General features: G+C 50.7%; 1 protein-coding gene across 1 annotated transcript in view; it reads left to right on the top strand.

Annotated features, from left to right (window-relative positions):
- Positions 1-217: 217 nt before the first annotated feature.
- GRB2 (growth factor receptor bound protein 2) overlaps positions 218-13,289 on the top strand; it is a 68,476-nt gene continuing 55,404 nt past the window's right edge. The window contains exons 1-2 of the mRNA XM_075562211.1: positions 218-400; positions 7,034-7,247. Of these exons, the coding sequence (XP_075418326.1) occupies positions 7,170-7,247 (78 nt within the window). The 5' untranslated portion in view covers positions 218-400; positions 7,034-7,169. The remainder of the gene's footprint in view (positions 401-7,033; positions 7,248-13,289) is intronic.

Genomic DNA, 13,289 nt, shown 5'->3' with positions numbered 1-13,289 from the left:
GCTTACAGCGGCCCGGGGGCGGGGCCATCCGAGAGCCACCTGCTGCGGGGCGGGCTTGCGCCTGCGCCCTGGCACCCAGCTGGTCGCCGCGGGCGGGGGCCCGGCCGCCGAGGCGCGCCTGCGCGCTGGGCCTCTTCCGCCGGCGGTGGGGGTAGGGGGCGGGGCGCGGAGGGAGTCTCGCGGGGCGGGGCGCGCGGGGCAGTTCTCGCGGGACCCGGACGAGGAGCGGAAGCGAGGCGGCTCTGCTGCTTCGGCGACCGGGCGGCGGCGGCGGCTGTGGCGGTGAGGGCGGCGACGGCGGCAGGAGCAGGCGCTGCCCTCGGGGAGCAGCAGCGGGGTCGGCGGCCGCTCGCACCGCTCGGAGGGGCCGGCCGGGCCAGAGCGGAGCCGCTGCGCCTCGGTGAGTTGGGGCGACGGCGTTCGGCGCAGCTTCGGCGCGTCTTCCTCCCCGCTTGGCAGCGGAAAGCGGCACCGGGCCGGGCTTGGGAGTCGGGCCGGGCGGCGAGCCCTCGACCGGGAGCGGAGTCCCCGAGGCTCCGACTCCACGCGCCCTCTTTGGAAGCGCTTCCGTCCTGGGCACCGTCCTCCCGCGACTCCGGGGGTCGCGACCGGGTGCTCCCCGAGTGACTCGGGTTCAACCCCGTGCCCTCTCCGTGTGGGTGTGCGCAGAAGGGGCCGGGAGGAGCCGGAGAGGCCCGGGCGCCGAGTCCGTGAGTCAGTCTGACTGCGCCCCGGAGGCGGGGGATCCGGCTCGGGCTCCCGGCGCGGGGATGCTCCCGCGACCTGCTCGCCACCACGTCACCAGCCGCCCGTGTCTCGGTCGGGAATTTTGCGAGGGAATCCACCAACCCTTTCGGGACCGGGTAGTAGGACCGGTGCAGCCGGCGCCGGTAAGGGTGCCTTCGTTCTTGTCGCCTGTCTTTCCAGCGATTCCCTGGAAAAGTGGTGTGAGGGAACCAGAGCAGGCACGATCGGGGGTGGCGGTGTAAAGGTCCCGGCGAGAAGGGGAGCCCTGGTGACATGTGACATTAGCGACGCTTTGCGCGTCTGCAGCTGGGAGCCTCTGGGTTGCGCCTGGCTTAGAAAAGTTGAGGGGCTGACTTCAAATGCTGTCCCTGTCCTGTTTGCACCGGAGCTGAAAGGGTACTTTGGGTACTTGGTACTGTTGACCAGAAAGTCGCGTCAGTCTGTTGACTTCCTCGCTTCACTTTGAGGCTTTTTTTGCCCCGTCTTTCTTCCCTTTTTGTCGCTACTTCTCTCTGCTCTATGGAACGGACACTAAAAGCTTGTGTAATGCAAGTCATTTGTTCACCCCACCCCTTTGTTTTCGGGGGGGTGGTGTTGCTAATCTGCTTTCCCTTCCTCCTTACTGTCAGCCCCCTCCTTGCCTCAATTTTTCTTTCAAAAGAGGCTTCTGGCGCTGGGCGTTGTTATTTATCTCAGTTGCTGTATCGAGTCCCGATTTTTCCTTCTCGGAGAACATACATACCCGCTTTCCTGCTTACCTTCCTTTACTCTTGGGCTTCCACTGTGTGCCGGCAGCCAGAAGGGCTGCTAGAGAGCCCTGCGAGCCGCCGAGCTGTAAACCACCCCCACCCCACCCCACCCCACCTTGTGGGCTCCAAGCGCTGAATTCACGCGTTAAATAATCGATCGAGCCTCCAGGTCACAAGTGTGGTCTGCTTCTGTCCCTTGTGCTGTCGTTTCCCCTTCTACATGTTTGATCCGGCTTCTGTTTTTCTCTCCCTTATGTTTGTCAGAAAAATCCGGGCCCCTTGGGGTTCTCGGGTGGCTTCTTGACTTTTGGTGGAGGTGGGTAGTGTTAGACAAAAGTGAACATCGGTACTAAGCCTGTGTTACAGCAGAACTAAGCTAGTATGTATGAAAAATACATAGGACTGGACTTCTGTTGGTAGACCCTGATGAATCAGTTGAAGCGGACCCATTGTAAGAGGACTCTTACCTGGCTGCCTTTCTCTCCCTATTATAGCAGTCTTTATTTTGTTTGTTCTTTTTGGACAAAAAGAATTACCTTGATTTGGTCAGTTTTCCCTCCCAGTGTTACCATTTTTCTCCGCCCCCCCCCAAGCTTTTAAAGCAGTAGCTAATTCTTGTAACCCACCACCTTTGAGACGGAAGACAAACGTTTAAATGATATTGAAATGTTGGGATGGTTTACTTTCTCTGCTGTGCCTGTGTATTCAGATTTGGGAGGATTGCTTTTCTGGATGTTACAAACGATACTCAGAAATTCTTCTCAGTTCTTGTTGTGTCGGCTGGCCGGGCAGCCAGAGTGTTGTCCTTGTTAGAGGGAGCAGGCGAAGGGTAATCATCTTCTGTGGAGAAATGTGTGTGTGTGGGGGGAGGGGGGCGGAGAGATACAGAATTGAGAGCCTCAGGGCACTGTGGAGTGACCTTGTTATTTGCTTGCTTCAGGACCACCCCCTACCCTACCATTAGCAGTGTTGAACTGCCAGTAAGATTCTTGGTTCTTCAAAAGGCATGAACCTTGCCCTTTTTCCAGGTGTACCAGTTGAATATATCTGATTTTCACTTTATGCAAAAGCATTGGTTGTAGTGTGAGACCAGCTGATGCAAATTTTTACATTTGACAAAGCAACCTTTTGTCATATCAAAGTGATTCTTAAAATTTAGTAAGCATAAGAATTACTTGGGGGGATGGCATTCCAAATCCAGTGTGGGGCCTAAGACCCTGCACTGCTGAGGTCCTGAAGTCCTGCGGGCATCCCACATCAATGGGCTGATTTTGATGCAGATGGTCCACAGACCAGAACTACTGGGATGCAGTCCTCTGAGCCCTAGACTGTTGCCTGAGGTACTTCCATTCCAAATATCTAAAACCAAATAGGCTGCCTTCCAATCTATTGTGACTCAACAGAGAGACTGTAAGTCTTTAATGGAGCAGATAGCCTCACCTTTCTTAATCTGAGGGGGATGTTAGGTTCAAACCTCCAGCCTTGGGGTTTAGCAGCCAAATGCCTAACCCACAGAAGACTCCATCTACATATATGGGGGCTTCCAAACAGTGGTTGAAAACTTCTATTACCCTTTTAATTCCATCTTCCCATGAACTCAGAAGCTTTTTTGTAGCTTCTACATACATACCAAAATGGTGACTTCGTCTTTTAGAAGTCTATTACAGTAGAAAGAAGCTAATAAGAAAAATGCATGGAACTAGAGCTCTAGAGTAGGGGTCCTCAAACTTTTTAAACGGGGCCAATTCACTGTCCCTCAGACCCGTTGGAGGACCGGCTTATAGATTTAAAAAAAAAATCCTATGAACAAATTCTTATGTTCACTGCACACAGCTTATTTTGAAGTAAAAAAACAAACGGGGCAAAAACACCCTGCGCGCCGGATAAATGTCCTTGGTGGGCCAGTTTGAGGATGCCTGCTTTAGTTAAAGCTTCAGCCTCATGGACCACTATTTGATAAGAAACCCTATCAAGCTAGTTAATACCTCTTGGGCAGGTATTATGCCGGACTTTTTGTCCTAAGCCATTTACATGCCTTATCTCTTGGTTAAAATGATCCTACAAGGTAGGTGGTGTTATTAGCCCTTTTCTGAGCGATGCTACTGGGTAGAGAATCTAAGCTATTTCTTCAGTGTCACTCACCCAGCTGGTTAATCAGTAGTAAAGCTGCCTTTGGGCCTTTGTTTTATTTAACTAGAGAGTAGTGCATACTTCCTGGCAAGCAGTGAGATGTATGGTGTACACTATGCAGGGTCTGAATCCTGGAGATGGCCATTGTTGACCTGGGGGATGGGGAGCACACTCTGACACAGGTATGAGGGCCCTTAGAAAGTGTATGTGCAATGGAATGAAACAATCACGGAATTTTTCCAAGAAGACTGAAGTACTCTCACATTACCTTGCCTTACAGAAATGGAATAAATGATATTTTTCTACAAGGCTTTTTTTGTTTTTTAAATTGATAATATATTTTAGTAGTTATATTGAGAAAGATATTCTAGAGGTATAGTTGTGGGTATTGATCAGGTATATATTTTATGTACTGGGGTCATTCTTTTTCTACTGTGAATATATAGGTGACAAAACATTTGCCATTTTACCCAGGCATAGTAAAGTTACGTTAAATCAGCCTATCATGTGATTCAGCATGCCCATTGTGGTTTGTGTCACTGGTACAGTGATATAATTCCTGGAAATAAAATTGCTTGAATCAAGGGTTTGCTTTTAAAAATTGTCAGCTGACTCTCCCAAAGATGAAGCTCATCAGTCCTGCTGGAATGTGGGCGCTGAAGGTATTAGAACCCAGTAGCAAGCACCCTGCCTGGCATCCTAGAGCTCGCGGCTCCATTGTATGCTGAATGAGTAGAGCGTGGTGGGGTAGTTTTTATTTGGCATAGTCATGCCAGTATTGATTGTGCTTGGTCTTCGTTTTCTCCCAAGACTATCTCACAAAGCAGCAGCTGCTTGAAAGATGATTTTCCCGAGCGCCCCTCTGCCTCGCTTTCTCTCTGAGACCTGGGTGGTGGCGGAGCTTGAGTTACTAAGTAATCGTCGTTGAAACAATGTTGTGTTTCATGGGTTGTGGCTGCTCTGTTACACTGTGGTTGTCTTCAACCTTAGATGGCAGAGTTGGCGTCCAGCTGCTGAGTCTTGAGTTTCTGTCCATCTCCATTTTTCAAGAATAGAGACGTATGTATGTTTCCACGTTTGCGCAACCATTCCTGGTTCCTCACCACTGATAAAGAGTTCCAGTGATCAGACCCCAACGACCCACCGCTAAAAAGAACTGGCACCTACTGGTAGACATGTAACGGAGCTTTCGGGTTCATAAAAAATAAAAGTAGCTATACTTTGGAAACTGGGCAAAAAGCTGCCATACATCGATCATTCCTTCTGAGAAATCTTGAAGGACTGTACAAAAATAGGAAGTGTGGGTGTCGTTCATTATTTCAGTGATCATCACAATGTAATACTAAAGAAACCCGGAGAGGTGGTCTTACTGGGCTAGGGCAAGGGGGAAACTGGCAGGAGTCAACCAGCCACCTCCTGTCTGCCAGGTAATAGATCTTAAAACCAAACCCATTACGCTGGGGCCACCCTCCAGGTCAGAGGAGCGCTGGCCCTGAGGGTTTCAGAGGCGGAGTCCCTGCTGCAGCAGACAGCCTTGGCTTTCTCCCAAAAGAAGAGGCTGGTGGGTTTGAACTGCTGGTCCTTTTCAGTCAGCAGCCCAGTGCTTAACTCGCTGTCCAACCATCGATCTATGACTTGGTTGTAGATAATAGCTGGGGTAAATTTTAACAGCAGTAGAAATAAATGCTGGTCCAAAGAGACAACTTGGAAAGAGAAATGAAGCTGTTGGGCTGGAAAGCGGTTTCTTCAGTATTCCACCTTCAAATTTTGTACATGGATTAGTTTGATAAAAATGAAATTACTTTGGGGAGTACAGCCTGAGGACATGTAAAGGCATTTAAGGACACCCAAAAAGAAATAGCTGACAGGAATCTTCGTGTTTTGTATGTTTGGTAGAAATTGCCCTCTCCTTAGCTGCTACAGAGCTGACTGGGAGAGCCAGGTATGGCCTGATCCGTCAGCATCGGTTTGGCCTGTTGGTTACCTGCTTGGGAACATTTGGCCTTCAGAATTTGCCTGAAGGCCTGTATCTTACCAGATGATTCCCTTCCTCTCCGGGAAATACTGATCTCTTCTCGCCATGTGCCCACCCGCAATCGCAGCTCTGCCTGATTCATGGCCCAGTTGTTAACTTTAGAACAAAAGACTAATAATCACTTGTACCCCTCAAGTGAGCTCTCTGCTAGGGGGTAATTATCCGAGAGAGGTGTCACTATAAATATCTGTGCCCGGGCTGCCAGTGCAGTGCCCTGTTGCTGCTTTTGTTTCAAATGCCGAGAAACAGCGCGCTGAAAACTCCAACCCCACACCCCGCCTTCCAGTGGATTCCGACTCAGCGGCCTTGGAGTCCCGCACGGTTCAGGGGCCAGCCTCCTGCTTTTCCTTGAGTCCGAACTGCTGACCTAGCAGTGTGACTGGTAACCAAGGAAAGGAGGGAGCTGGTTTTCGGCATGCAGATGTCCGCTTGTGCCCCATTTTGGTGGACGAGACACCGCACAGCGGTTGGAGTGAAATGCCGTTTCCCACTTAGTAGTACTCCTACCGAGACGCTCTGGTCCCCGACCCTGGAGAGCAGGCAGGCAGGCAGGCCACCCGCCCGGCGCCACCGCCCCGCCCCTGGTGCTGTCCCTGCGATCCTGGGGCGCCCCGATTCTGCAGGGGGAGGGATTCCTGAGGAGCGCACGTCTTGAGCGGGTTAGAAATGCCAGGGCTCCTGGCTTGCTAAACTTCGTCATCGATTTCAGTGACTGCATGGGTGGGGATGACAGACAGACCCGCGTCCGGCTGTGTTCTTAGGAGGGGCGCCTCTACGCAGCTTGATCACTCACAGCTTGGCCCGGCCCCCCACCGCGTGCTGACCAAGCTGGAAGTGGAAGCTGGAGCGTAAACGGGCGAAAAGGAGCGGGAGAGGTCCGCGGCTCCAGCTGCCCGCGAGCCGTAGCGGTGGAGTCTCAGAAAAGTGGCTCGGGACCGAAGCCCGCTCTGCTGCTCTCGCCACCGCACCTTCTCCCGGAGCCAGAAAGGCTGGAGGTGGCAGGGCGCTGGGCCTGCTGGGCGAAGCTAGGGGTGCCATTCCGGGGAGGAGGGCGGCGCGGCGGGCGCCGGGAGGAAAGGCGGGGGCTGCCCGGGACCCGGCGGCTGCTGCCCGCGCGCCCCCCGCCAGGAGGAAGAGGAAGTGAGTGCTGGGAGCGCTCCCGCGGCCGCCGCCATTGGCCGCCGGGCCTGTCAGTCGCCTGGGGCTGAGGCTGGAAAGAGGAAGAAGGCGACCGGGCTTTTGCCTGGGAGGGAGGGAGGAGGCCGAGCCCAGGGAGCCAGGGGGCGTGGGGGCTGGGACCGCAGGCCGTTCGGCAGGGCGGGGCTGCTTTCAATCCTGGCCCCTTCTCTTAATGGTCCCTCTTCTGCTCCAGGGTGGCATTGTGGTCTCCGAGCGCAGGAGCACGTCCCAGAGAGAGGCGCGGCAGAGTGCCCAGTGCCCGGTGTGGTTCAGCAGGGAAGACTCCCTTCCCCCTGCCTCGGGCTGCGGAGCGCCGAGCAGCACTCAGAATGGAAGCCATCGCCAAATATGACTTCAAAGCTACTGCAGATGACGAGCTGAGCTTCAAACGGGGGGACATCCTCAAGGTAGGTGCTGATGTGACTGAGCTCCGGCCAGAGCTGGCCTCACCTTCCTGTGCCGCCCTGGGAACACAAAGAAGCCGCTCCCCTCCCAGCCCACACCTTAGCACTTGCCAGCCCGAGTGCTCCGGAGAGCTGGCCCGATGCTGAGGAGAAGATCCAGTATGACTTGGGAGAGTTGGGGTGGCGTGTGGTCGTTAACTGCCTTTGTGTGGCTGCCTCTCCTTGTGTGTTGCTAGTGGTGATGCTGCACGTGAAGTCCAAGTGATAGGATTACAGTGAGAAGTATATGCACAGACTGATTTGCCTTGTAAGGTGTTACAAACATAGGAAGCTTGGGTTTTTTTGTTGGTTTGTTTGTTTGATTTTTTCTTTAAAGATTTAAGCATGCAATATTTATGGGAAAGCATTCTGTCAGTCTTTGACCTAGCCCGAAGAGTTCTGCCTTTTAGAATGCACTCCTGGCGGTTCGGAAACTGGTCTGCAGGGGTGATGAGATGGCTGTGCACAAACTCAGCCAAGAACATCCGTGTATCTTTTTATTCTGGGTGCAAAAGCGAATGGCCCTTGAAATAATCAGGCTCCACTAGTTAGGGTACAATCGGATTTCGATTTTCTCAAAAGAAACTTGAGGAGTGCTTACCCCTTATTAAACTCTGCTTGCAGAAAAGAAACCTGCTGGCAGTTTAGAAATAAGCTGCTGCACTAGTTGTAGCCCATGTTGAGTGCGCTCCATGGTTTGCACCAGGGCTTGCCCTGCACCCTTTCCCCAGTGGGCCCGAATCCTTGGGCCCTTTGGGTTTGCAGTTGATTTTGACAAAGGTGGGTGTTAGCAATCCGTGTTGACCTTCTTTATCAAAAACTATTAATACATTACTGCACCCGGTTTTTGTTTATAGAAACAAGTATATATAATTTACATAGAGACATGGAAAACATACTCCCGTTTAACAGTTTCTGCAAGTGTTAATGTTGAAGGCTGTTACAGTCTTCCCATTGTGGCAACATTTCTTATTCTTTCGCTGTAGTTGATTCACCCCTATTGACTTATACTCACTGCACTGCCCCCCAAACTTCTCCATTGACAGTTCAGTTACCATCCACACTTTGGCTTCAGGAATAATTATTTATTGTTTTAAAAAGGCCACAGTACTTAAAGGGTGACATTCTTTACTTGATCAGTTTAGTTTGTTGGTGTGTGTTTAAAGATGACTTCAGGGGCTGGCTTGGGGGTCCTGGCCTGCAGGGGCTCCCTGGGCAGTGTGTCCACTTTAAAACCTAAAGGTTTACATGTTGAATATTTTCAGTATCTCATTCTGTGAATAGCCGCCCTTAGCCTCCTCCCCCTGTGATAATGATTATTAGGAATTTCCCACTCATTTGGTTACCTTTGAAGGAAATTCTTAGAATTTTATTTAACGCTTAGAATGAAGTCTAAGTGTTAAAAATATGGTTCTTTATGAAAGTGTGTGTGTGTGTGAGAGAGAGAGAGAGAGAGAGAGAGAGAGATGCCTTGGGCCTACTGATAGTGACCATGAGAGAGAGAGAGAGATGCATTGGGCCTCCCGATAGTGACCACTGCCCTGTACAGGTCAAGGAGTTCTCTGAGGTCGCCTTTGGAGTAGTTTTCTTAGTTAGAAGTGTATTGTAAGTGACACTGAAAAGCTCAATCAGGGTCGACAGCTGCATGGATGTGGGCTCCTGTGCCTGTGCTCAAAGTCAGCACTAAATTTTCAGAGCAGGCAGACTGGCAGTGGCTTTTAGAACGACCCAGAGCTTCTGTTTTCTTAGCTAGAAATTAGTCTCTCTAACTCAGACTGCTAAATTACCCTGTGTCATTGGTGGACAAAGGGGATAATTTGGTGTTTTCATAGGTGATTACTGATTGCAGCAGATAATCTGCTCATCATATCATAAAGAGATTGGCTCTTTAAGCACCCAGATTTGTGTCTGTACAAAACCCTGGGGTGCGGGGTTTTGTTTTTTCCCCTCCCTTTATAATACAAACCTAACTTTGCCCGTTTATGTTTAGTATTCGAATGTGGAAACTGGCAGTTCCCATTTTCCTCTTAAGCCTCCATCCTTGGCCTGGCTGGCCCTGAAGCAGCAGATGAGAACAAAGCCGGGGGGGTGAGGTCTAAGAATTCCTAGGCTGGGCCTTCCACTGCTGGGCCAGCATTTCTCTTCCGTTCTCCTGAAGTCTGGACTGAAGTGCGACGGTCGGTGCTCAGGTCACGCTTTAGGAGAAGCGTCCCGGGTTTTTGGACATGTGTAGGGCGGTGGGGACGGGGAATCAGGGCCCACTTTCATGGTCAGATTTCCTTTGGGGAGAGTGAAAACCTGTATTTGGTGCATTACCATGTGGTAGATGACTGGGACATCGTGCCTAAAGCCATCATTGCTTTGGAGCAGTGGCCATTTGCTGTTTGTTAGTCAGCTTGTGACTGCAGTCCCCCCACAAAGAGGAGGCGGGAGTCAGTAGTTGTCTCCTAACTACAACAGCTGAAAGAAGAGGCACGCCAGGGCTGGTTTTAAGAGCCGTCAGGAGCAAAGCAAAGTCTTCCTCATCGGAGTCTTCCAGGAGCGGCTGGTCGCTTTCCGGAGGCTTGGATTGGATTTGATCGCTCTTGGGGAAATTAGTTCTGAGCCCACACATGTCACAGAAGTGACTGGAATAGCATTGGCGGGTTTAATTTGAGTGAAAGAGGGTTGATTCACCTTCCCTTGATGATGAGGTCGTGGGAAGGTGGGTAGTGGATAAACTTGAATTACAGGTCATGGTGAGATTAGAGATGGGCCGAGCCCTCTACTCTGTCCCAGGTTCAGAGGGCCATATCCTCTCACCGCCTCCGTCTCTTGGTTCACTCCTGGTTGACCTGACGCAGACCACTTCTTTATTTCTATCTGTGCATTCATCCACTGGGAAAATTCAAAGGCTAAACTCACTGCCATCAAGGCAGTTCTGACTCATAACAACCCTATAGGACAGCTGCCCCTGTGTGTTTCCAAGACCATAAATGTTTACCAGAGTAGAAAATCTTATCTTTCTCCTGGGGAGTGGCTGGTGAGTTTGAACTGCTGACCTTGTGGTTGGTTAGCAGCCCGGTACATAACCCACTGGGCCACCAGGTCTCCTTTACCCATAAGAAGAAAGTGGGAAAACAAAAACATTTTACCGGAGCCTAAGGTGAAACAATGCTTCACATACCTGTCTTGATTATATTTTCCTGTATCAAAGCTTGTTTTTTCTTGCTTGGGATTGGCATGCTGGGCGGAAAAGTGAAAGGTGTTGCTCTTCTGTTGCAGGCTTTAGGTTTGCCTGCCTGAGATGAACGCCCTATAGGGCAGGCCGAGGCAGCTCCAGGGGTTCTCTGGGAATGACCAGTCAACCTTTTGGGTCCTATTCCAAGCACTTTAACCACTGTGCCTCCAGCAAACAAGACTCCTCCCCTGGGGTGCCTGTGGCTGCCCCACCGCGTAGACGCGTGCATAGCTAACCCTCAGCAGTGCTGCAGAGGAGGGAAAGGAACATTTAACATTTTTATCCTTTCTACTTGCTTCTCTCTAGGCCGGCCTCAGAAGAGAGCTGGCTGTCTGCCCCACTCCTCCGTCTCAATGCTGGGTGGTCTATTCTAGACTTGCCGGTGTGGGGGGCAGCTCCGGGAGCAGGTCTGGGGTGAGTGAAGCCATGTGTGTACAGAAAATTAGCATTTTTAGAACAGGAGAAAGCCTTTAAAAATCTCCTAATCTAGACTTCACTCTTGTACAGACTAGAAAATGGTGGCCCAGAGAGGTTTCCATGATTTGTCCAAAACCACACAACCACGAAGAGTTGGTGGTGAGCCGGCACTTAGTGGCACGAGAACCTGGTGTTGCACCTTGTCATGACCAGAGTCCTTCGGGCAAGTCAGAGTGTTCTGCACTGACATCCAGAAAACCCTTGCTGTGACTCAAGCACAGGTGTGATGGGAACAGGACCTGTGAGATGCCTGGGAAGGCAGCCTCAGGAAGGGGCAGGGTTTTCCAGGAAAGGCTGGGGGAAAGGGTACTTGTGACTGACAGGAATACTAGAACAGGCTGGAGATGGAAGCATGGTTGAAACCAAGGTCTCGGTGGAATGGAAGGCAGGTCAGAAAAACATGTGGACGATGGAGGGAGTTTGGAAGTAGCTGATGCAATGGTTGCCCCAGTAAAATGGAGGAGGGGCTGGAGGGCTGACATCATCAGGTTACCTTGGAAGGAAAGTCATAGGATTTCTGCCTTTCGACTGGGACATGCAGGACTCCATCTCCTTGTAACTGAGGCAGGAATGCCTGCTGATTGGCTCGTTCATTTTCTAACTGCTTTAAGCCCTGAATTCCAATGCAAGAAGTCACATTTTGAGACAGAATAAAGAGACCTAAAAGTTGAAAATTAGGGAGTTTTTTCAGCCCCCACATTTTAAAGTCCTAATTGTAGAAGTGTCCTTTTTGCTTACTGAGGAGTTCTTACCAGTCTTTTAAAAAAAACTTTTGTTGTTGAACGTAACACAGCGAAACATGCAGCAATCAATGGTTTCTGTCGGCACAGTTTCGTGACATTGTGCCGCCCTGCTCCTCTGTCTCTGGGGTGTTCCACTCTCAGTCAGAGAAGGTTCCTGTCTCGTCCCCAAGTCGCTCTTGTCTTTTTGGTCCCACAGAACACATCTTATGCACATAACCTGCACACTTTAGATGTGCTTTGGGGAGCAAATCCTCTCCTAGTGTGTGTGTGTGTGTGTGTGTGTGTGTGTGTGTGTCTCCGTCTCCCCCTTGCCCCCATTCCTGGATTTATGTAATAGGTATAGTATATGCAAGAATGCAATAGATAGTTCTTAAGTGAGTATATTGTTTGAGGCAGGCATTCTTTACTTTGTTTGACTTTAAGAAACCTTCAGGGTATATTTTTGGCCTACGGTTTACAGATAACTGAGGGTCCAGAAAGTCTGGATTCGGTGTAACAATCTGTTCTGCATTTTCCCCCTTTTGATCACCATTCCTCTATAGACTCGGTAATTCTTAGCTCTCTTGCTGATTAAACCTAGCCAGTTGCATTTAGGACTTAATAACGACAGCGATGTGTTGCTTAAGTTCTCTTACAGCAAATAATTTGCGTGCCTTTCATTATATTTTTCTCCTGTCAGCTGAATGGATGGTTTCCAAGTCGGTGCTGAGAATGAACTTTCAGTTCCTTGCGCAGCTAGCTGAAGGCCAGTCATCTCTGTTTGGAGAAAGAATGAGCAAGGAAATTAACCGCGTTCCTCATGTCCCTTTGGGGTCTTTGGAGATTCACCACATCATGAGGACAGTTACTGCTGAATATGAAGCATCTGGGTTACGTCAGTCAGCTGCCCATTACGGCTCCTCGCAGCAGTGCTGCCATCCTGTTGAGATGGTGCGGAAACAGGCCCAGGGAAGCTAGGTCACTCGCTCAGGCTCACGGAGCTCTCATAAGTGGCAAAGCTTGGATTTGATCTTGTATCTAACTGCCTTGCTCCTTCTGCATTACATTATACCTCTGTTGACTGTCAGGGGTGAGTAAGGCAGACAAGCAGACCTGCTGTGCTTGCCTGCCAGGACAGGGCCAAACATTTCCTATTGGGTGACCGGTCGCCCAGACATCCTGTCAAAAGTAAATTGGCTTCAGTAGTGGAAGAAATCCAGATTAAAAGCGAGGTTATTTAATAAGTAACAGTGACACTAACATTGAGAGCCATGGGTGCCCTTGCATTGAGCTGGGTGGTGTGCTTAGCAGCAACAGGCACCTTGCAGGCACCTTGTCCCCATCGTACTTACCAGGACTCTTGAGGGTCTGGCTAAACTAACTTGTCCAAGCCGAGCGAGTGATTGAGTTTGGATTCATAGCCAGGCCTCATGGAGTCCAGATTCCGTCCTGACCCCAGCCCAACCTCACCATCGTTGCCATCTTAGACCACTGTGGCGGCCAGCTTGCCCCATTCATCTTGCTGAGGGTCTTCCTTCTTCCTCTCACCCTCTGCTTTGGCAAGCATGAGACAGACCTGCTCCAGGG

The sequence above is a fragment of the Tenrec ecaudatus genome, chromosome 10 (genome assembly GCF_050624435.1).
Source record: "Tenrec ecaudatus isolate mTenEca1 chromosome 10, mTenEca1.hap1, whole genome shotgun sequence".
NCBI classification, from domain to species: Eukaryota; Metazoa; Chordata; class Mammalia; order Afrosoricida; family Tenrecidae; genus Tenrec; species Tenrec ecaudatus.
The sequence above is the reverse complement of the archived record's forward strand: the minus strand, read 5'-3'. Positions and strand labels throughout refer to the sequence as shown.